Genomic DNA, 21,749 nt, shown 5'->3' with positions numbered 1-21,749 from the left:
TAGGTGCTGGCTCAGATTCATGGGAGAGGTCCTCCCTAAACTATCTATAAAATCCAGCATGCCTCCTCACCTGTATCTCAGCTTATCACTCCCGTCATGTTTGTCTGTTGACTAGTTCCCCACTGGTAACTTCCCTGAGAGCAGGGATTTTGTACAGCATCTGGTATAGGTCTTGGCACAGTGGGTACTTAATGAAGAATAGCTAGCAACTGAGCCCACTCTAACTCCCTGTCTATACCAGGCATCCCTCCCTAAAGGTCAGTTCCCCTCCACCACTCATAAAGCTGAAACAAGCAAGGTCCCTGTCAGTCCTCTTGCCCCCTAGAGCGCCCTGCATACAGAATAGTGCTGGGCCCATTTAAACTACTTGAATGTAGCTACCTACGTGCCAGTGGCTCATGCTTATAATCCTAGCTACTTAGGAGGCAGAGATCAGGAGGATCGAGGTTCAAAGCCAGCCCTGGGCAAAAAGTTTGAGAGACTCTCTCAAAAATACTTGACACAAAACAGGGCTGGCAGTAGAGCACAAGTGGTAGAGCATATGTCTAGCAAGCATAAGGCCCTGAGTTCAAATCCCAGTAATGCCAAAATAATAAAGTACTTGAATGTGCCCATCAACTGATGAGTAGAGAAAAGGGGGCATATCCAGACAATGGAAAATTATGTTCAACAGAAATGAATGAAGCAATGTGGATGAATCCTGAAAACCATACTAAGTGAAAGAAAAGGCAGTCGTAAAAGGACACATTTTGTATGGTCCTATATATGTGAAATGTCCAGAACAAGCAAATCCAAAGAGACAGAAGATAGATTTGTGGTTACCAGGGATGGAAGGAAGGGCACATGGACAACAGGGTTTAGAGGTCATAAAAATGTTCTAAAACTGGATTGTTGTGATGGGTGCACAGCCCTGCAAGTTCACTAAAATAATCATCACATTGTACACATGGGGAAATTTTATGGTATGTAAACTATACCTTAATGAAGATATGAAAAATTTTACTTAGGGATGTGGATATATATAGTTCAGTGCCTACCATGTGCAAGGCCCTGGATTCAATCCCCAGCATTGAAAAACACTTTTCTTACTTAGATTAGTACTTTTCCCATGTGAACATGCCATCAATGTAATATATAATTAGGTTCGTTTGTTTCTTTTTTTTTTTTTATACTGGGGTTTGAACTCAGGTTTTCACACTTGCTAGGAAGGTGCTCTACCCCTTGAGCCACTCTACCAGCCCTTTTTTTTTTTTAATGGGTTTTTTCAAGATAGGGTCTTGGGAACTATTTGCCTGGGCTGTCTTTGAACCGAGATCCTTCCAATCTCTCCCTTCTGAGTAGGAAAGATTACAGGTAGCTCTATTTGAATTTTGTCTTGAAATCTAGTATTTGTCACACTTGCTAATTAATTTTTCCTCATCCTCCCCATACATCACTATAGCACTGTGTCAAATTCATGAAGCTGACACTGACCTAAAGTGTGTATGGTTTGCGTCATTTTATCCTACATCTAGATTCAGGGACACCATCAGAATCAATATACAGAACAGTTCCATCCACAGGGCATCCTCTTGCTACTTTTCAGTCATTCCACCTGCACTATTCCTAACCCATGGTAACCAGTGATGTTTTCATCTCTAGTTTTGTCAGTTACAAATGTTGTGTAAGTGGAATCATGCCACTCAGTATAAACCTTTTAAGATATACCTGCCTTGTCATGGAATGCACTTAAGATTCATCCAGGTTGTTGTGATTAATATTCTCCCTTTTATTGCTGAGTTGTATTTCGTGGTGCACAATGGTTTAACCATCCACCCATTAGAATATTTTGGATTGTTTCCACTTTGGGGCTATTATAAATAATGCTGTTAGGAACAATAATGTATAGATTTTTGTGTGGACATTCTTTGAGATAAATGTCCATGGATGTAGTTGTAGGGCCAAAAAGTTTACTGTTTAATTTTTGTGTGTGTGGTACTGTTAGGGGCTCATGCTTGCTAGGTAAGCACTCTAACACTTGAACCATTCTGCCAGCCCTGTTTTGTGTTGGGTATTTTCAAGATAGGGTCTCTCAAACTATTTGCCCAAGCTGGCTTTGAACCAAGATACTCCTAAACTCTGCTTCCCAAATAGCTAGGACTACAGGCATGAACACCAGCACCTGGCTGTTTAATTTTTTAAGAGAAATTGCCAAACTACATTCCAGAGTGGCCATACCATTTTCACTTCCACCAGTAATACATGAGCAATCTAGTTTCTTCACATTATTTCCATAATTTTAGCTGCCTTAGTAGGTATATAGTAATATCACAAGATTGTATTTTGTTTTATTTTTTTAAGATGAGTCAGGCTGACCTTAAACTCTCAAACCTGCCTTAGCCTCCTGAGTACCAGGATTATAGGCCACCATAATCACACCCAGCCCAAGACAGTCTTTTTAATTTTAATTTTTTTTTTGGCAATACTGGTGTTTGAACTCAGAGCCTCACACTTGCTAGGCAGGTGCTCTACCACTTGTGCCACTTTACCAGCTCTCCCAAGATAGTTTCAATTCACTTTTCTATTATGGCTAGTTAACATTGAACCTCTTCTCACAAGAATATTTGCCATCCATGTATCCTTTGCAGAGAAAAGTCTCAATTACTTTGACTTCTAATTTTTTTTTTTTTTTTTTTTTTTGCGGTACTGGGGCTTGAGCTCAGGGCCTACACCTTGAGCCACTCCAAGGTGGGTTTTTGTGATGGTTTTTTTTTGAGATAGGGTCTCGAAAACTATTTGCCTGGGCTGGCTTCGAACCACGATCCTCCTGATCTCTGCCTCCTTAGTAGCTAGGATTACTAATTGTATTTTTTGACTGTTGCATTTTCAGAGTTCTTTATATATTCTAGGTAATAGTCACTCATCAAATATGTGGAACACAACTTTTTTTTTTTTGGTGGTGGTACTGGGGTTCAAACTTAGGACCTCACGCTTGCTAGGCAGGTGCTCTACTGCTTGAGCCACTCTGCCAGTCCTCAAATATGTGATTTGAAAATATTTTCTCTAGTCTTTTTGGTACTAGGGATTGAACCTTGAGAAGGCAAGTAAGTACTCTACCTCTTGAGCCATGCCTCCAGTCCTTTTGTTTGTATTTTGTTTTTGAGATAGGGTCTCCTAACTTTGCCCGGGCTGATCTCTGAGGATCCACTGCCTATAGTAGTGTACCACCACACCTGGCATTGTGGCTCATCTTTTTAACCTGTTAATGTTGTCTTTCTCAGAACAAGAGTATTTATTTATTTATTCATTTACTGGGATTGAATCCAGGACCTTGAGCTTGCTAGTTCAGTGCCCTACCATTGGGCTGCAACCACAGCCCAAGAGTTTTAAATTTTGATGAAGTCCAGTTTACCAATTCTTTCTTTGGTGGTTTGTGCTCTTGAGAATCATGTCTAAGAACTCTTTGCTAAGTTCCATGTCATAAACATTTTCTGTTGTCTTCCAAAAGCTGTATAGTTTCGCACATTTGACACTTGAGTCTGTGATTATTCTGAGTTAAATTTTGTATGCGCTAATGACATAATGGTCTGAAGAGAAAATTTCGGGGAACTTAACAAAACGAAACTGAACAAGTCAACCCTGGAACTAACCTGTGAGTTCACTGAGGTCTCAGGATGCAGGATCAGCCCACAGAATCTTCCCATTTTTTGTGGAGTGACGACGAACATGTGGAAACTAAAATCAAAAGAACACGGCCTTTTGTGGGGGAGGGGGTTGAATTCAAGGCATCGTGCTTTGCTGGACAGGTGCTCTACCACTTGAGCTCCACCCCCAGCCCCACAAGGCCATTTATAATCGCTGCAAAAAAAGAAAAAAAGAAATGCTTAGGTGTAAACTTGTTCAGCAAAGCAGGTACCGAAACCGTACCCTGAGAACTACAAAACGCTGCGAAGGGAATCCAAGGAACCCTAAGCAGATGGGGAGTCCTGTAATGGTTCTCACCATCGCTCCATTTGTGGATGCGGCGCGGTTTCTCTCCCGGTTCCACGAAGGTTTCTGGAGACGTGGACAAGCTTGTTCTGAAACGCGGGTGGAAAGCCATGAGCCTCGGCGGGCAACAGAGTGGCCACCCGATACAGCGGAAGGACCCGCCCTGTTGGCCTGCTTCGCTGCGTAGCCTAGGCTGGCCTTCAAATCCTGGGCTCAGGAGATTCTACCTCTCGGCCTCCTGAGTGCTGGGAATGACAAGCGCGGGGCATCGCGGCAGCTTAAGTCTGACACTGGTGCGTCTCAAAGTAGATCTCCCTTTCCACCAGCGCTGAAAAACCGCACTCAGCAAGCACGCGGGGCGGGGCCTAGGGGCTGGGGAGGAGGTGGCCAGAACGCAACCCACGCCCACCGGGAGAGCCGAGCGGTACAGGGCACGCCCATAGCTCCAGGGCTGGGGCGGAACAGGGACGCGGCGAGCTCCGGCCACGCCACTTCCGCCGGAAGCTCTCTGGTATAGCTTCCTGACGGAGTTGATCCTACCAGTCTGGAAGTTATTTCTACGAGGGAAAGGGCTGCAAAATCCTAAAGTCGCTTTCTGAAGTCCGCCTCGGGCTTGTCCGGAATCGGGTCGATACCGGGCCCAATTCGAGTGTGGCTGTAGGCGAGCAGAAAAGGACAGTTTCTTTTCCGGAACGGAGGCTGCGCACCCACGCTGTTTCCGGGGGTACCCCCGAGGCCGGCGTCCCGCCGCGCCCCGCCCCTCGTACGGCCACGTCTCGCCGGAGCCGCAGGGCCGGGGAACGCCAAGTGTGGGTCGAGGGGTGCTGGCTGAGGAAAGTCGGTGGCCTTGAGCTGGGGGTGGGCCCAGGAGCTTGTGTCGCTGGAGCGCCAGGGCGGGGCTCTGCCGGGCGAGGTACGCGGAGGAGCGAAGGCTGGGATCTGCGTCGGGGAGTGTCGCGGGGCCGAGCTGGGGGAAGGTCGCGGAGGCGCGAGGTCAGCGGCGGCCAGCTCCAGTCAGTCCTTCTGGTGCACCGGCCTGCCTCTCGACTGGTATCGGAACCGGCTCTCCTTGCGCCTCCTGGGGTGCGGTCTGCGCGGAGGGCGTGCACTCCTGCTGCTGGGCCAGCGCATTGGAAGTCTGGACCTTTTGCAGCTGATGACAAACGTGACCTGGTGGCGGGTACTTCCTTGTTTGCGTCAGGATTTACGGTCTTGATTCTGGTGCTCAGAGATGCCTCGCCGTTCGGTGCTACGGTCCATAACGACTGCGGCCAGACGCTGTCACCAGCGTGAGCCGGGTGATCAGCTCACCCTCTATTCACAAGTGCTTACTGAATGCCACTAGAGTGACAGCCTGTCATTCATCTTGGGATATAGTGTTGAGGTCATGGTTGTGACCCCTGCCTTCACCCAGCTCATCTTCTGGTAGAGGGACACAGACCAGTAAGAAAGTTATTATTGAGAGGATTGAGTGAGGAGTGTTGGATTTAACTACTTAGGTTTACTGGAAGTCCTGTAGAAGGGGTGACTTGAGCCAAGGCCTCCATGACAAGAAACTGGTCTGCAGAACTGCCCAGAAAAGCGTTTCAGGCAGAATGAACAGGAAATGTGGAGACCCTGTGTAGAGCAAGTTGTGTTTTTAGGTACAGAATATCGCCGAGGTATAATGAAAAAGGAGGAAGCGGTAACGGTGAGGGTAGAGATGTAGGCAGGAGCTACATGAAGGTGGCTTCACAGTTCAGGTTGAGAGGTTTTTACTTTGTCAGTGGGACATTGTAAGCCATTTATAGGTGCATCATGTCCCTTGCCTTTATAGCTCTTTAGTAGTTTTCAGTTACAGAACAACTGGAATGTCAGGAAAAGAAAATGAGTCATCTGACATTACTCAGATTCAAAAGTAGCTTTTTTTTTTTTTTAACCAGTTGCTGTAAGAAATAATGTAATTTCTCAAGTGAAAGTATCTTCAGTTACCTTTTACTCTTAATTTAGACTAGCAGCAGCAGTTGAAGGGAAAATGATAATAATAACAATTGCACGTGTTTATCCTGGGCATAGGCAGACCCTGTATCTTACTGCAGTCAATTCTAGCAAAACTTTTGAATTCTTTTTCTCATTGATTTTATTCATTAGGAAACAGGCTAAGAGTGGTTCAGAAATCTGCCCAAGCTCTTACAGCTAAGTCAGGGGAGAGTCAAGATTTGAAGCAGATGTGTCCAGCTCCTAAGCCTATACTATGTCCTGCTGTGCAGTGACCTGAGGCTTGCCTTTGGTTTTCACTTATATACAGTTCTGTTTGCTTTTGTTCACTAGTATGGCTTCAACCAAGCTCAATAAGATGGGTAGGTGGCGCTGTTGATGTGTGTACCAAAGTCATGAACTCCACTGAGTAGGGGAAGGTGGAAGTCCTACAGTGCCTGAGGTGACGGCTTTGCAATGTGAAGTCCCTTGACATCAGGCAGAGTAAGCCTAGAGCTATGTATAGCTTAGGAAGTTCTCAGTGATAGCTTTGCCCTGTGTCTGCCATCTAGGAAACAGTAATGCAAATGGCCAAAAATGGTAGCATAATGAAACTCACCCCTTTATTAAAAAAAAAAAAAATCACAAGCCATGCACTGGTGGTTCAAGCCTATAATTCTTGCTACTTGGGAGGCTGAGATTGGGAGGCTCGTGGTTTGAGTGCAACCTGGGCAAATAGTTCTAGAGACCCAATCTCCAAAGTAACCAGAAAAGGGCTGGTGGAGTGGCTCAAGCACTAAGAGTGCCTGGCTAGCAAGTGTGAGGCCTTGAATTCAAATCCCAGTGCTGCCAACAAAATAAAACAACCAGAGAAAAATGGACTGGAGTTGTGGCTCAAGTGTAGAGTGCTTGCTTTGCAAGTGTAAACCCCTGAGTTCAAACCCCAGTCCCACCAAAAAGAAAAAAAAATCATAAATGGAGTACATATAGCTAATAACAGCTTCCTTGTGACACACACACTCAGCTGTCTGATGATCCTCTTTGTTGCCCAGAGACTTGTCTTCCTCAGTGGCCTGAGGAAACAAGGACTTGAATGACTGAGTCATGCTAACTAAAATTCAGGGGATACTGAAGATCGACAGAGTGGTCCTTCAGAAGCTCCACTCCTGGCAGTCAGGAAATTTTTGTCACTATAGTCAGGCTTCAGGAGGAACTACTTGTGAAGAGAGCTGTCTTTTTTAGTTAACCAGAGAAAGTCACAGCCTCTGGCTCCTGTATTTTGGAGGTCTGTGCCATCCCATCTCTGGAAGGAATTACTGCTTAGGAATCAGAAGGTGGCTAGCTCAGCAAAAAATCAGAGTAAGATCTTGGGGGTGTGGCTCAAGTGGTAGAGTGCCTGCTTTGTGAGCACGGAAACCCTGAGTCCATGTCAAGCCCCAGTACCACCGAACAAAACAAAAACCAGAAATCAGAGTAAGGAGAATTAAGAGCAGTATATGTTAGTCTTGGGCTAGACAGCTGATGCATTTATCCCTGTATTTGTCACTATCAGTGGAACTTGAGTGTTTTGGGCTGATGTTCTGCTTTCCTAAAAAGTCTTAGGTGTGTGCCTTGTCACTAATTGTCTCTGAAGCACATTCTCTCTGGGACTCCTTGACTTACGTACATATTCATCTTTATAGATAAGTGTGGTTTCCCTAGTGTCCTGTCCTTACTAGGTGACATTGGTTCTCTGGGCTTTTGCCCTTGTGTGTTCCCGTTCCAGTTTATAATCCCCAGAGCCATTCTTTTATGGTCATTGAAACTGAAGTTCCCAGGCATTTTCTGTAGGAATAAATAAAGAGTTTTTTGTATTTGAAAAAGGAATGTTGATGCTCAGGGTTCACTTACTTTATCATCTTGTTTTGAGACCATTAGCATGGATGCTTAAGGAATAGAACTTGGCAGAGCCAAAGATTAACCTGTATTGATTGCCACTATGAGTGAAGAGTATTTGAGGTGGTTCTTAAAGTGCTGAGCCTGTGATGAAAGGGCCACTTTGGGTAACATTTGGCTGATGTTCTACCTTTGTGGTTGTCTTTTCCACAGTATCATTCTGGTATGACTGATATACCACCAGCTGTTCCTTAAGAGTATGTGGGATTGTCACTGAGATGCAGGCTTGGTAGGTGTTAAAGTGCTTTTCCATGGAGGTGGGGTCCTGTGAAGTGGTAGTTTTCAGAGAGGTCTGTGAACTCCAGGGGCCCATTCATCTGTTCACCCAGCTAGAAAATCACTCCAGGGATGAAGATGTTACTGATGACTATTAGAGATAAGAATGAGATTGTAAACTCATCATATGTAGAATTCTTTTTGGCTGATCTCAGTAATTTCCTTCAAACGTTATTTTTTTTTAACTTCTTTTATTCATATGTGCATACAATGTTTGGGTCATTTCTCCCCCCTTCCCCCTGCCCCCTCCCTTTCCCCCCACCCAGATGTTGTTTTAGTCTTCGTATATCTACATGTGCTAGGCACCACAAGTCAGACATACTCCCAGAACCCATTGTTTACTGTACTTTTTTGATTAGATATACTGGATTTGTAGTTTTTAATGTTTTAACCTTTCTTGTGAGTATTACTTTCAAGTTTTAAGCTCTTAATGCTAGTTTCATTCTGTTTTAAAGAGACAGAGTCTTACTATATTGCCCAGACTGGCCCAAGTCTTGGACTCAAGCAATCCCCTTGCTTCAGCCTCCCAAGTAGCTAGGGAGACAGATGAGCACCACTTTGTCTGACTTCTTTTTATGATCTTAACAGCACTGTTATTAACTCACAGTGATTCTGAAATCAGCAGAGAGGAATACCTGGATTATTATAGTTATGAGCTAATGCTCAAAGGTCTCAGAAAGAGACAATCCTATGTTGTCATTGACTGTATTGGTAGGCTAGGCTGTGCCTACCACCAGTGTTTACCACTACAGATGGAGTCAGAGTACTTTTGCCTTCAGTGACAAGCATACTCTTTTGAGTCAGCATCACACTTCCTTGCAAGCAAGGACCACCCACTTGGGCTTCTTATCTGTAATTTAGAAATAGGATTTGTAAACTAGGGGTGGAGTTTATATAATTTTTTATCATGAAGCATGTGAAGTGTAAAACAGAACGTAGAATACTATGAAGTTTATTCTAAAGGAAGTATATGTATGCCAGCATTTCTGCAGAATGTCTAGAAGCTTACACTAGTATTTGTTGATAAGGAAATTAGTTAATATCATCAGTATATTTCAGAGTTAATAACTAGTTGCCAAACTTAGGGAGAAGTTTGGTTCCCTTAATCTTAACCTGCAAGGATGGGTCAAAAGACAGCTTGATCCTACTACTAGTGAAAGGCAGACTGTCACCTGCTCTGAGACGCTTTCTCTGTTAACCCCCTTTCTAAGTCAGCTGCCTTTCCGGGTGTCCTCTGAACCTTGCACCTTCCCTAAATAGCATACGGTCACCTCATCCTATGGTGATTTCTTCTTTAAGTTTTAGCCCTCTAGATCTGAGCTGTCTGTGCCCCTTGCAAGGTTGGGGCTGTCTGACAGGAGCTATGGCCTTGGGCACAGTTGCTCCATGTGTGCTGTGATCACCCAGGCCTGTCTAATTCAGAAGCTATTGCCCATATATGGCTGTTTAAATTGAAATTAATTTAAAATTCATTTGCCAAATATAGGACTATAGCACAGGTTACAGGCTTCTTTGTAATTTTGGAAAATCATTTGTGGCAGAACTTTAGCCAGTACCAAAAGAGACACTGAGTTCTTCAAAACCTAGGAAATACTCAAGGACTGCTTGTGTAATGAGTAAGTCTGTGTTTCTTAGACAAATGCAAGTTGGGAACCAAATGTTAATTTTATAATTGTTACTTGAAGTCTAACAAATGAAGTTTAATAATACATTTTTTTCTTCCTTTCTGTCAGGTATCATGATATTGATTGGTTTCACTTCAAGCCATTTGTGAGATTTTAAATCTTACCCTGAAAATGGAAAACAAAGTAACGTCTTTCCTAGCAGCTCTGGGCTATTGCTGATGGCAGAAATCGAACTTGCTCCAGGGTCACTTGTAGCCCATCAGTGTCTGCTCAGTCTGGGCCATTGTGACCATGGACAGTGTATTGACTGAGCAAGATGGCCTCTGGGAAGACAGCATGAGCAGTGGCACCTCAGCTCCCTCTGATGCCCCCCTGAAGCCTCCAGGCTCAGCACCACCTGACCAGCCAGACACAGCTCAGAGTAAGTCATCTGGTTTACTCTGCTCTAGAACAGGCCCTTCCTGCCTCTGAGCAGGGACAGGTAGTCAACTTGTATTTTAGAGGAGGATGTGAACTTTCATTCAATTCAGAAGGTGTTTTAGTAATTTTACAAGTTTTTTGCTTTTTTTTTTAATTTGTGCTGACTTTTAATTTATTTTTGGCAGTACTGGGGTTTGAGCTCAGGGTGTCATGCTTGACAGGCAAGAACTAGCACTTGAACGATTCTGCCATCTTGGTGCTGTCTGTACACCAAGCGTCATCCATATTAGACAGAATAGGAGCAACCTAGTTGATTGTGTACCATGGATACACAGAACTGACAACTTCTGTGGGTCTCCACAGATGTGTTATTGCTCTTGCCTGAAATTCTACCTTTTCGGTTGGTTGCCAAAGTTTTAATAACTAGAATTCAGAAATGGTTCAGTAGAGAACTAAGAATTCCCAAATCACATTTTTGTGATCAGAAGTTACAAAAATGAACTGCTGGGCTATTTGTGCATCAGAAGTAAAGGTTGAGGGCTGGTGGAGTGTCTCAAGTGGTAGATTGCCTGCCTAACAAACATGAGTCCCTAAGTTCAAACCTCAGTACTACAAAAAAATGAAGTAAAGGGTGGCTATTCTCTCATTTTTTTTGCCCTGGTCAGTCAGGAGCTAGCAGTGTAATATGTGCTTTAAAGCAGATTATTATGTACTAGTTTGCTAGCACAAACTGCATTCTTTTTTTTGTTGGCAGGACTTGGGTTTGAAATCAAGCCTTCACACTTGAAAAGCAGGTGCTCTCCTGCTTTCACACCTTTCACACCTCCAGTCCATTTTGCACTGGTTATTTTGGAGATGGGGTCTGGCAAACTATTTGTCTGGACTGGCCTCAAACTGCAATCCTCTCAGCTTCCCAAATTGCTGGGATTACAGGCATGAGTCACTAGCACCCAGCAGTAAACTGCATTCTGATTATTGTAAAATCATGTTCAAACACTTAACATGACCTTGTTGGTTCTTGGTATGTCAGTGCCACATGAGGCAGGTAATACAAACATGGAACCAAACCTTAGATCCTGTCACTCAGGAAGATTCATAGTTGTGAGAGTTAAAAGAAATACACATAACATGCCAAAGGACCTACAGTGTAGCTCAGTGGTAGAGCACTTGCCTAGCATGCTTGAGGTTAGTGTTCAAACCCTATCACTCAGTTTGCTTCCAGGATTGGTTGTGGCTATTTTTGTCATCTGTCTTCATTATTATGTTTCTTTTCAGTTAAGCTTGTGTTTGGGAACAGTAAAGTCTTTAATATTTTATTGGGTCTTTTTTACTTTTAGATTTTTTAAGAAGTGTGTATGATGCTCAAAACTCACTTTGTTGCTGGGCACCATTGTAATCCTAGCTACTCAGGAGGCAGAGATGAGGAAGATCTCAGTTTGTACCCAGCTGGGGCAAATACTTTGCAAGACCCTATCTCGAAAAAACCCTTCACAAAAAAGGTCTGGTGGAATGGCTGAACGTGTAGGTCCTGAGTTCAAACCCCAGTGCCACAAAAGACAAAACAAAAAAACCCAACCCACTTTGTTATGTAGATGGAAGGGTTAGAGACCCTTCAGAAAGTAGTTTTTAACAAAGTAACGTGTATTTGAACTGCAGGATCCTTCCCATTATTAGACCTGACATGTGTCCCAGAGCAAACAGTTGTCTTGAGCGTTCCCAAGTCTTCATGCTCTCTTCATGCTCTGCTTCCTTTTGAGACATGTCACTGAGTAGCTCTATTAGTAAGAGACTCACATTAGCACATGACAAGTCCATTTTTAATTTGTTCGAACAAAAAGGGAATTTTCTGGATGCATCCTGGATATGTCTTGGGATACACTAATGTTGATCCCTGTGAAAGCCTGGACCCTACTGGGTCTGAGAACCCTTTATGACCCTCCTTTTCTCTTAACTACTGACTGGCCTAAAACAAGGGTGAGACAAGGGAAAGATTGAAAGTAATTTAATTATAAGAAGTCTTTCTTCCTGGCCTTTTGAGACGGAAATATCTTAGTTCTTTGCATAACGTTAGTGGATGAGCTCAGTTTGGCATGAGTGTAGTTGGTTAAACTTGGGTTTTTTTTAACCTAACTGGTGGTCAGTCAAGCAGAAGCAAGGTCTGGGTTCTATTCTCACTTTTGCAAAAATCGATCTGATCAGATTATTTACCTTTTTGCCCTAGGTTTCCCATTTTGGGGGAGAACATAAGCTTTGAATTGACTTTGGAACCAGCTCTTGAAAAAGTGAGCTGGGACTGGTGGAGTGGCTCAAGTGGTAGAGCACCTGTCTAACAAGTGTGAGGCCCTGAGTTCCAACCCCAGAAAAAAATGTTTCTCACTTATGTTTTCAATGATATTTGGGAGGGTATTGCATATATACATGTAATAGCTTAAATTATTTTAAAAAAATGTGAGCTGGGACTCTTAATTAGCCCTTCTGTTATCAGCATCTGTTAGAATAATCATAAGCTTTGTTTTAAGCTTTTGTTTTCTATATTTTTTTTTGAAAAACAGACTTTCAAAGATTTCTTATTCTTATTTAAATGAAAAGGAGGGGCTGGCAGAGGGACTCAAGTGGTAGAGTGCCTGTCTAGCATGAGGCCCAAAGTTAAACCCCCAGTACCAAAAAACTCAACAATGACAAAAACCCATTAAATGAAAAGGAAACATGACTTAAATTCCACAGTCAGGGTGTGGAGGGTGAGACCAGTTTACAGGTGAGGACATGGAGGCTCAGTGAGGCTTGGAACTTGCCCCAGGTCTCCCTGCCCCAGGACAGAGACCTAGAGCCTCATGTTCTCTGAGAGAGAGCAGACTTCTAAGCTGTGGAAATACTCCTACTCATGTGACTCCTGCATAGCTGCATGTCTGAAAATGACTTCATCCTGTTAAAACCAGTGGCCAACATGGGTCTCTCTTTCCAGGTACTAGTGTTGATGTTAAAAACCACAGTGGCTAATATGGTCTCTCTCTCTCTCTCTAGGTGCCAGTGTTGAGGTAAACAGAGCTTGCAGGGAAGTAGGAAGCCCAGATGGATCTGGCCAGGCAGCCCTCTGTCAGAATGGGCCAGTGCCGCAGTTCCCAGACCCTCCATTGTTGTCTCTTGATCCTACCACAAGCCGAGTGGGTCCTGATGCCTCTCCAGGTGTGACTGGTTTCCATGACAACCTAAGGAAGTCTCAGGGAACTAGTGCTGAGGGCAGTGTTAGAAAAGAAGCTTTGCAGTCTCTCAGACTCAGTCTTCCCATGCAAGAAACTCAACTGTGTAAGCATCCATTCCTGCTGGACTCTTCTCATCCCCTCCTGTCAGCATCCTCAGCCTCTGGTCAGTGCCTGACTGCTGCCTTCTGAGTAGTCATGGTGTTGCCCTGGGCCATTTTATTATTTGTGTGTGTGGCGGGGGAGGGCAGTGTTGTTCTTTTCAAGGTAGCTTTTTAAAGAGTGAAAGTATGTGTGGGTATTAGAACTTTGCCATCTGGTACTGACAGGGGTGCCAGGGTCCCTGATTAAAGGCCTACTCACCTGTCCTTCTTCACCCCAGTGGTGAAGACAGGAGAATCAGTCTTGAGACAGTTACAATTACACTTAAAGGTGTTCTTTTATGTATTATTTTAGTCAGCATTTATTTTGTGCTGATTTCTGGGTTGAATGATGAACAGTTCTTACACTGGTAGTCTGTGAGTCTAAGAAACCCCAAGATCTTTTGCTGATCCTTATTTTTTATATGTACACATACATACTATTTTACATTGTGAGATTTTATCCCCTTGTCTCTATGTAACTCATTTCTGCCCTCCAGGTAAGCCATAATCTTCCAAGATTCTTTTTAAGCTTTTGTAAACATGCACAGATTTTTGGTCATTGTTTTAAAAAGTAAAATTCATGTGCCTGTAATCTCAGCTACTTGGGAGGCTGAAGCAGAAGGATTATAAGTTTGAGGCCAGCCCCAGCATCTTAGCAAGGCTTCATCTCAAAAACAAAAAGGAACCTTAAGCGACATTCTGCTGTTCCTGTGATTGCATGTTTTTCTCACTTGCTTCCCACTGTCAGTGCAGTGCAGGATCTGTTGGCCCAGTGTGCCTGGCAAGCCCTCCATGTCTGACTGCCACCTGCTGTATTTCTAGTCCTTGGCAGTAGAGGGCAGTGCTGCAGCTGGAATCTTGCATGTGTCCTTGGGCTTTGGCCTTCCTTCTCTATGGGCTATGTAGATTTTTAGTGCTGTCCCACATGGCCATATTGCCACGCCACTAGTGACCTGTGAGGACACTTTCTCCCACATCCTACCAGCAGTAGACACTCTTGTTTCTTTGTTTTTGTTTATTTTTAAGATGAGGTCTGGCTGTTACCCAGTCTGACCTCAAACTCATAATCCTCCTGCCCCAGCCTCCTGAGTGCTGTGGTTATAGGCTTGCACCACTACTCCTTTTTGTTTGTTTATGAGATGGGGTCTTGCTATGTTGCCCAGGCTGCCCTCCAACTCTTTAGCTCAAGCAGTCCTCCTGCCTCAGCCTCTGAGGACTCAACCCTGGCCCTAACTTTAAGTTCATTCTTTGTGTTACTAAAAGGCATTTGTCACCTGTCTTTTGCTTTACTCTGCGTGAAACGCACTTGTAGCTAGTGTACTTGTGCACAAAAGAGGCTTAGCATTTTCAAGTGTGCACTTTCAAGCGTGCCTCCTGCAAGGTATATACTGTTTGTAGTCAGTGGCTGAGGCTCATCGTTCTCTCTTAATCTGGAGTTGTCTGAAACTAGGTGGCTGTGTATTGTTTAGGAGCTAAAGCATATTGGTAATTAAACTCAACACAATCAAGCTGTAGTTATCGATTTGTCGTCTGTGTCCTGCTCCTTTATGAGCCTCTCAGTGGCTGTTTCCCCACAGGCTCCACAGCCTCTTCACTGCCCCTGGAGAAGGAGGAGCAGGTCCGACTTCAGGCCCGGAAGCGGCTGGAAGAACAGCTCAGACAGTACCGAGTGAAGCGCCAGCAGGAAAGGGTGAGTCTGTTCCTCCTAGACTGGTGTCTAGATTGCATCCTATCTCAGTGGCCTGTATGCCTGCTCATGTGTGAGGTCTAAATGGATCTAGCTCCTGTGGCATAATATTCTTGTCCATGTCTGGGTGGTCCAGCCTCTCCATTGCCTACCCCTACCCTTTCTGTTCTTTTCTAGCTGTTCTTGCTATTTATATATCCAGCTATATCCCAATGTTGTCTGTGATTTTTCTTATCTTCCTCCCCATGTGTCTTGGGATTATATATTGATTTGTAAAACAGGATCGAACTTTTCCTATAGGAGAAAGTCATGCTAATATAACAAAATGAAGAGTGTCTTTCCTTCATCCCAAACCTCTAATTTCTAGCTAATACCATAATATAAGAAAAAGAACTGGGAGATAAAAACATTGACAAATGGAAGAAATGTTGTTATTTGCAGGTGTTGGTAATGCCTTGAAAAAGTCCAGAGAATCAACTGAAAACTATTGGATCTAATTTGGGTTTGGGAAATTGTAAGTTTATTAAAAGAGATATGAAAAGTCAGTAGTTTCCTGCCACAGTTATAAAATCAGTAGATAAAGATTACATATATAACAACAACAAAAATGACAAACTGAGAATCATGAGGGGGATAAAAAGGGCTTAGGATCCAGTTAAAGAATATCACATAATGTCTTTGTTGACAAACATACAAAGCAGACACTATTGAGGAAAGTAGTTCATTGTCCGATAAGCACTTACAAAGTTAAGGTAGTTGTAATTCAATAGGGCTGTATTTCTTTATTTCTTTTTTTGATGGTACTGAGGTTTGAACTCAGGGTCTCACACTTGGTAGGCAGGCACTCTATCATTTGAGCCATTCTGCCAGCCCTTTTATTTTTATGTTGGGTTTTTTTCGAGGTTAGGGCTGGCTTCAAATCTTGATCCTCCTGATCTCTACCTCCCAAGCAGCTAGGATTACAGTTATGAACCACTGGCGCCCACCAAAGGGCTGTATTTAACTTGAAGAAATTTTTATGTGTGTCTGAAAGAGTAAACATGGGAGAACGGCCAGGAAAGTTTTGTCAAGGGAGTGTAATGAGAAAGGACTTTCTGTAACACCTGCTTAAAAATGTTTTGAAGTAATAGTCATAAAAGAGTGTGCTTCAGGTCCAGGAATGGCTGTACTGGTTGAGGCTCATAACCTTGACGCAGTGAGAGCTTGAGACTCAGGCCTGCTGTAGCCGCATACCAAGGGCCTGCCATACTTTCATCAGCCAAGGGAATGTTAATTGGTACACACTTTCTGGGTGACAGTTTTAGAGTCCCAATTTTAAACATATTTTTATACTTTTGTTTCCTTCTCAGTCCAGTCAACCTGCAACAAAAATGAGACTTTTTAGCACACTTGATCCTGAGCTCATGTTAAATCCAGAAAACTTGCCAAGGGCCAGTACCGTGGCTATGACAAAAGAGTACTCCTTCCTGCGTACCAGTCTCCCTCGGGGGCCTAAAGTGGGCAGCTTAGGACTGCTGGCACATCCTAAGGAGAAAAAGAGTTCCAAGTCAAGCAAAATTCGGTCTCTGGCAGATTACAGAACAGAAGATTCAGGTGACTTTGGTGGCCTTGGTCCTACTGCAAACTCTGTCGGGGGTTCCCTGAAGCAGAGCAGAAGCAGCACCTCAGTCGTGTCTGAGATCAGCCCATCTCCTGAGACTGATGGCCGTCTAGAGTGTGCCTCCATGACTGGGGACAGTGTATCTGAGGCCGATGGAAATGAGAGTGATAGCTCCTCACACAGCAGCCTCTCTGCCCGTGGGACTAGTGATGTCCTGGTGAACATGACTACACAGGGAGCTGCTTACATGGTCAATGGCCAGGAACTGGCCCTGGGCCAGTTTCCTTCAATTAAAGATGTACTGCAGGCTGCAGCAGCTGAACACCAGGACCAGGTGCAAGAAGTCAATGGGGAAGTGCGGAGCCGCAGAGACAGCATCTGCAGCAGGTGGGACAATGGCCTGGCCTTTGACCCTGTGCTCTGGACCACTGCCATGTGTCCCAGAGCAGAGCATATCTTTCCTAATGCCCTGTTGTCTTCACATTGACATTTCATGTGCACATGTCTCTGTTGCTTCCTAAGAAGTGGGATCGGTTGCAATAGTAAAGTAGCCTGTCTTCCCACATTTGTACAGATCTGGCTCTTAAGATCACCCAGATGCTCCCAGGGGCTCATGCTTCCAGAGCATGCTCTTAACACATAACGACTGCAGAGACTGCTGTGGGCTAAGCTTCAGCTCACTACTTAAGTCTTTTTACTTACTTATTTAAAAAAAAAAAAGTGTGGGGGGAGGAGGAGGTAAGCAGGTGTGTGTGAAATTTGGAGAATACAGGAAAGGGTAAATGGCAAATAATAACCACCATGTTTCCCCCTTCTGACTCTGGCTCTGTCCCCTAGTGTGTCTATGGAGAGCTCTCTTGCTGAAACACAGGATGAAATGTTGCAGGTTCTTAAAGAAAAAATGAGACTTGAAGGACAGCTGGAGGCCTTGTCATTGGAGGCTAGTCAGGTAAGGGAAGTTTGATGTTTGATGAGCTAAGTCTTTGAAAAGAATGTATGGTTCCTCCTTGCTGGGTGCCAAGTTTTACAGATGTCTTTAGGAGTAAGCTATGTTAGCACTGGCATGACAGGCTTTTATGTTGTATGTTTTGTCTGCTTGATGTTTGGCCCCAAGCGGTTCTGTGCTAGTTCTGCTGTGATCATGTGAGGCTCAGTCCTTCTTGAGCCTCCATCTAGATTTGCCCAAAGCATTTCCTAGAAACTAGCTATCTCATGGTCTGTAACAGTTAAATTCTTCCTCCCTCCCTCCTTTTTCTCTTCCTTTTTATGCAGGGTCTCTCAGTGTAGTACCAGCTAGCCGCAAACTCATGATCCTTCTGCCTCAGTCTCCCAAGTGCTAGGATTACAAGTATAAGCCATCATGCCTGGCTGTAATAGTAAAATTTTTTGGTAGATTGTATCTGTTTCTGGGATGGTAAAGTTTTCATTTTGGCCCCCTTTAATACTTTTTGCAATGAGTTCTACTTTTTCTGGTATTTTTCTATGACTGGTTAGTATTTGCTTAAAAATACCATTTTTCATCAGCTTTTGTTTGTCATTTTGTTGCACATACTTTTATCGATAGCAAAGAACTAGATTTTTATCATTTTGTCAATATTAGTCAGTCATTTTGTGGTACTTAAAGGAGAGTGGTGATTCAGAGAGTTCAAGGACAATTTTAACCTCATAAACTAATAGAAGACTTCCATTCTCCATTTATTTTCTTTACATTATTAGTGTGGACAGAGGATATTTTTTTAATGTTCAATAATCTATTAGTATTCTTTTATTTTTTTTTCTATTAGTATTCTTTGTGTGTGTGTGTGTGTGTGTGTGTGTGTGTGTGTTTGGTGCTAGGGATTAAAACCAAAACTCACACAAACTAGGCAAGTGCTCTTACCAACTGAGCTATATCCCAGGCCCCCTCATACACTACTTTATAATGTACCTATCTTGTTAAATGCACTTCCACTTTCTCTATGTATGCAATTCTTTGAACTTTCTAAGAACCGTAGCTTTCCTCCTGTGATGACCAGTTTGTGTCTTGTTCATGTCAAAGCCAAGATCTGTGTGGATTGTCATAGGTCCTTACTGTCTGTGGATGTTAGTTACTATTGTTCTAAAATCCTATTGAGTTTATAAAGTTAATTGATTCCAAGGGGTGTTTGATCTGTTTGTTGAATGTGTCATTTATCTTCACAGTTAGTTCTCCATAGTATGTGAGTTTTGGATTCCTGTCTACAGGTAACCCTAGCTAGACCTGGTGTGAGCAGAATGTGCTGGTGGGTGGATAGGGCCTGTCTTTGTCTTTCACTTGTCGTTTTTCTTTTTATGGTGTGCTGGGGAATTGAACCCAGTGCCTTGTGCATGCTAGGCAAGTGCTGTACCCCAGGCCTCACTTGTCTTATTGTTGTGGATTTTTTCTGCAGCTCTTGGGGCCTGCCTTTTCTTTCCCTGCTCTGTCCTATGAGCAGTGCTGCTGTGGTCACTCAGGGTTGCTCTTGTGTCCAGTGGCCCTAGCTCAAGCCCTTGGAAACCCCCTTTTGTAGCAGCAGCATTTCTCTGCTGATGTTTTTTTTGCCCATTTTCTTCCTGTATTTGAGTCTTCAATCTCTTAGGACTCCCTCAACATGTCTGGTATTCTTTCTGAGTGTTTTGTGCACATGCATGCATATCTTGTTGGTTTTCCTATTTTATTTATTTCTTTTGGCGGTACTAGGGTTTGAACTCGGGCTTGTGCTTACTAGGTAAGTGCTCTCCCACTTGAGCCACTCTGCCAGCCCTTTTTTGTGTTGGGTATTTTCAAGATAGGATCTCATGAACTACTTGCCCGGGGTTGGCCTCAAATTGTGATCCTCCTGATCTTTGCCTCCCAAGTAGCTAGGATTACAGGCATGTGGCACTAGTGCCTTGCTTCCTGTTTGTTTTTGAGCCAGTATGTTTTCCAGCATCCTTCAATCCTCTGGGCTTCACCCAGTGCCAGCACAGTGTCTACACATGTCCCTTCTGCCTCCTGGGCCTATTGGAAAATGACCTTCTTCTGGGATAACTGTCATGGTGGAGTCCGCAGTGGTCTGGGTAGACTGGGGAGATGGTATGCAGTATGTAACTTACCTCCTTTTGTCTCACTGGTACGTCTCAGCAGTCTTGTTAATACAGTGGATAGGACTGCCTCCTTTTTCTGAAAGCCGTTGTGGTTGTTTGGAATTATTTTCAGGCTCTCAAAGAGAAGGCTGAGCTGCAGGCTCAGCTTGCTGCCCTGAGCACACGGCTGCAGGCACAGGTGGAGCATAGCCACAGCAGCCAGCAGAAGCAGGACTCCCTCAGTTCTGAAGTGGACACTTTGAAGCAGTCTTGCTGGGATCTGGAGCAAGCTATGACTGACCTGCAGAACATGCTGGAAGCCAAAAATGCGAGTCTGGCATCCTCCAACAATGACCTGCAGGTAGCGGAGGAACAGTACCAGAGACTGATGGCCAAAGTGGAGGACATGCAGAGAAACATGCTCAGCAAGGACAACACAGGTGAGGCCCATTTCCTGCTTCCAAAATCTGGTCAGTGGTGTCATACAAGTGAGGCCACAGGATCATTTTAGCTTATAATTGACATGTGGGATCTCTGTTTTGCTAAAGTAAGTACAATTTTTGGTTGAAATGATGAGATTCTGTACCTTTTTGTATATACATCCAAGGAGGTAAATAAAGGTCTCAGAGATCAGCTTTGAATCTTTGATCATCCAGATTGTTGATTGGTGACCCTCCTCCCAGTGTTAAGTTCAGTGTTTTGGTCTGGCTGGCTCCTATGGGCTCACCTAGAGTTGGCTCTACCAACTCCTGAGAGGACTCTTGTTTGCTCTCAGAGCATGTTGTTTGAGTAGGAGTGGGGAGGAGAAGGTAAAGTGGGGTAGGGGGATTGAAGACCAAGACCTGAGTGACAGGACAAGTGAGGCTCTTGTTCAGAGTTGTGAAGGCCACATACGCATTCCCTTTTGTCTCAGCTGTGGCTGTGAGGCTGTGCCTCAGATCTGATGACCTAGAGGAGAAAAGCTGCTATTCCAGAGGCTCAGTTTTTTTCACCAGAGAAGAGAAAGAGCCCTCTGCAACAACTTACTATTCCAATTGCTATTGATTTTTCAGACTTTGAGCATTTTATGATAACCAATCCCTCAGGAAAAATAAAGTCCAAAAGTTTCTGTGCACCAAGATAGTTTTGTACTTCTGGGGGTTGCAAGGTCTTTAAACAGAATCACATGTAAACGAAGGTTATATGTTGATCACTTGATAAAAATGTTGTGACTAGAGCTTTCTGGAACCCAGCCCTGTGTCTCCCGAGGAACAGTGGTTCCATCTCTGCCACTCCAGGATTTGTGGCCACTTGATAGAACATGGTCATTATGGATAGCCACCATCAGCTGTACTTCTTGCTCTCTGCAGAGCCCGACTTTGGGTCAGACGTCCACACAGAGCTGCGGCTCTCCTGTTGGTGCTGGTTAGTCTGAGCTGGCTGTGCTTGCTCACTTTCAGTGCACGACCTTCGGCAGCAGATGGCAGCCCTACAGAGCCAGCTCCAGCAAGTGCAGCTAGAGCGCACGACGCTGACCAGCAAGCTGCAAGCATCACAAGCTGAAATTGCATCTCTGCAGCATGCCCGGCAGTGGTACCAGCAGCAGTTGGCCCTGGCGCAGGAAGCCCGGGTCAGGCTGCAGGGTGAGGTGGCCCACATCCAGGTATGATCCGGGGACTCCCTTCAGGGCGATGATATGTGGTTTCCTCTGAATTAAAAAGGTGTTTCTGGTTTTAGATTTCATGGGAACATTTTTGCTTAGAGTCTGCTAACCACCAGGGTATCCCATACCCATCCTGTGCATGACCCTCCCCCATGTCCTGACGTAAGAGCATCCCAGCTTCTGCTTGAGTCTTTCATTCTAAGAAGCCCCACTTTAGGCCATCCTATGCCATGGCT

The 21,749-nt window shown here is 44.2% G+C and overlaps 1 protein-coding gene across 5 annotated transcripts in view; it reads left to right on the top strand.

Annotated features, from left to right (window-relative positions):
* Window positions 1-4,745: 4,745 nt before the first annotated feature.
* Golga3 (golgin A3) overlaps window positions 4,746-21,749 on the top strand; it is a 41,760-nt gene continuing 24,756 nt past the window's right edge. Inside the window, exons 1-9 of one of the 5 annotated variants that reach the window (XM_074060883.1) lie at window positions 4,756-4,882; window positions 8,014-8,089; window positions 9,870-10,182; window positions 13,203-13,544; window positions 15,099-15,211; window positions 16,558-17,195; window positions 17,646-17,757; window positions 20,005-20,311; window positions 21,311-21,513. In XM_074060883.1, the coding sequence (XP_073916984.1) occupies window positions 10,053-10,182; window positions 13,203-13,544; window positions 15,099-15,211; window positions 16,558-17,195; window positions 17,646-17,757; window positions 20,005-20,311; window positions 21,311-21,513 (1,845 nt within the window). In that variant the 5' untranslated portion in view covers window positions 4,756-4,882; window positions 8,014-8,089; window positions 9,870-10,052. Of the gene's footprint in view, window positions 4,883-8,013; window positions 8,090-9,869; window positions 10,183-13,202; window positions 13,545-15,098; window positions 15,212-16,557; window positions 17,196-17,645; window positions 17,758-20,004; window positions 20,312-21,310; window positions 21,514-21,749 lie in introns of all 5 variants that reach the window. The other 4 variants (XM_020163521.2, XM_020163520.2, XM_020163516.2 and 1 more) reach the window with 4 other exon arrangements.

Source organism: Castor canadensis, chromosome 18 (genome assembly GCF_047511655.1).
Source record: "Castor canadensis chromosome 18, mCasCan1.hap1v2, whole genome shotgun sequence".
Lineage (NCBI taxonomy): Eukaryota > Metazoa > Chordata > Mammalia > Rodentia > Castoridae > Castor > Castor canadensis.
This window is presented reverse-complemented; position numbering and strand designations above follow the sequence as displayed.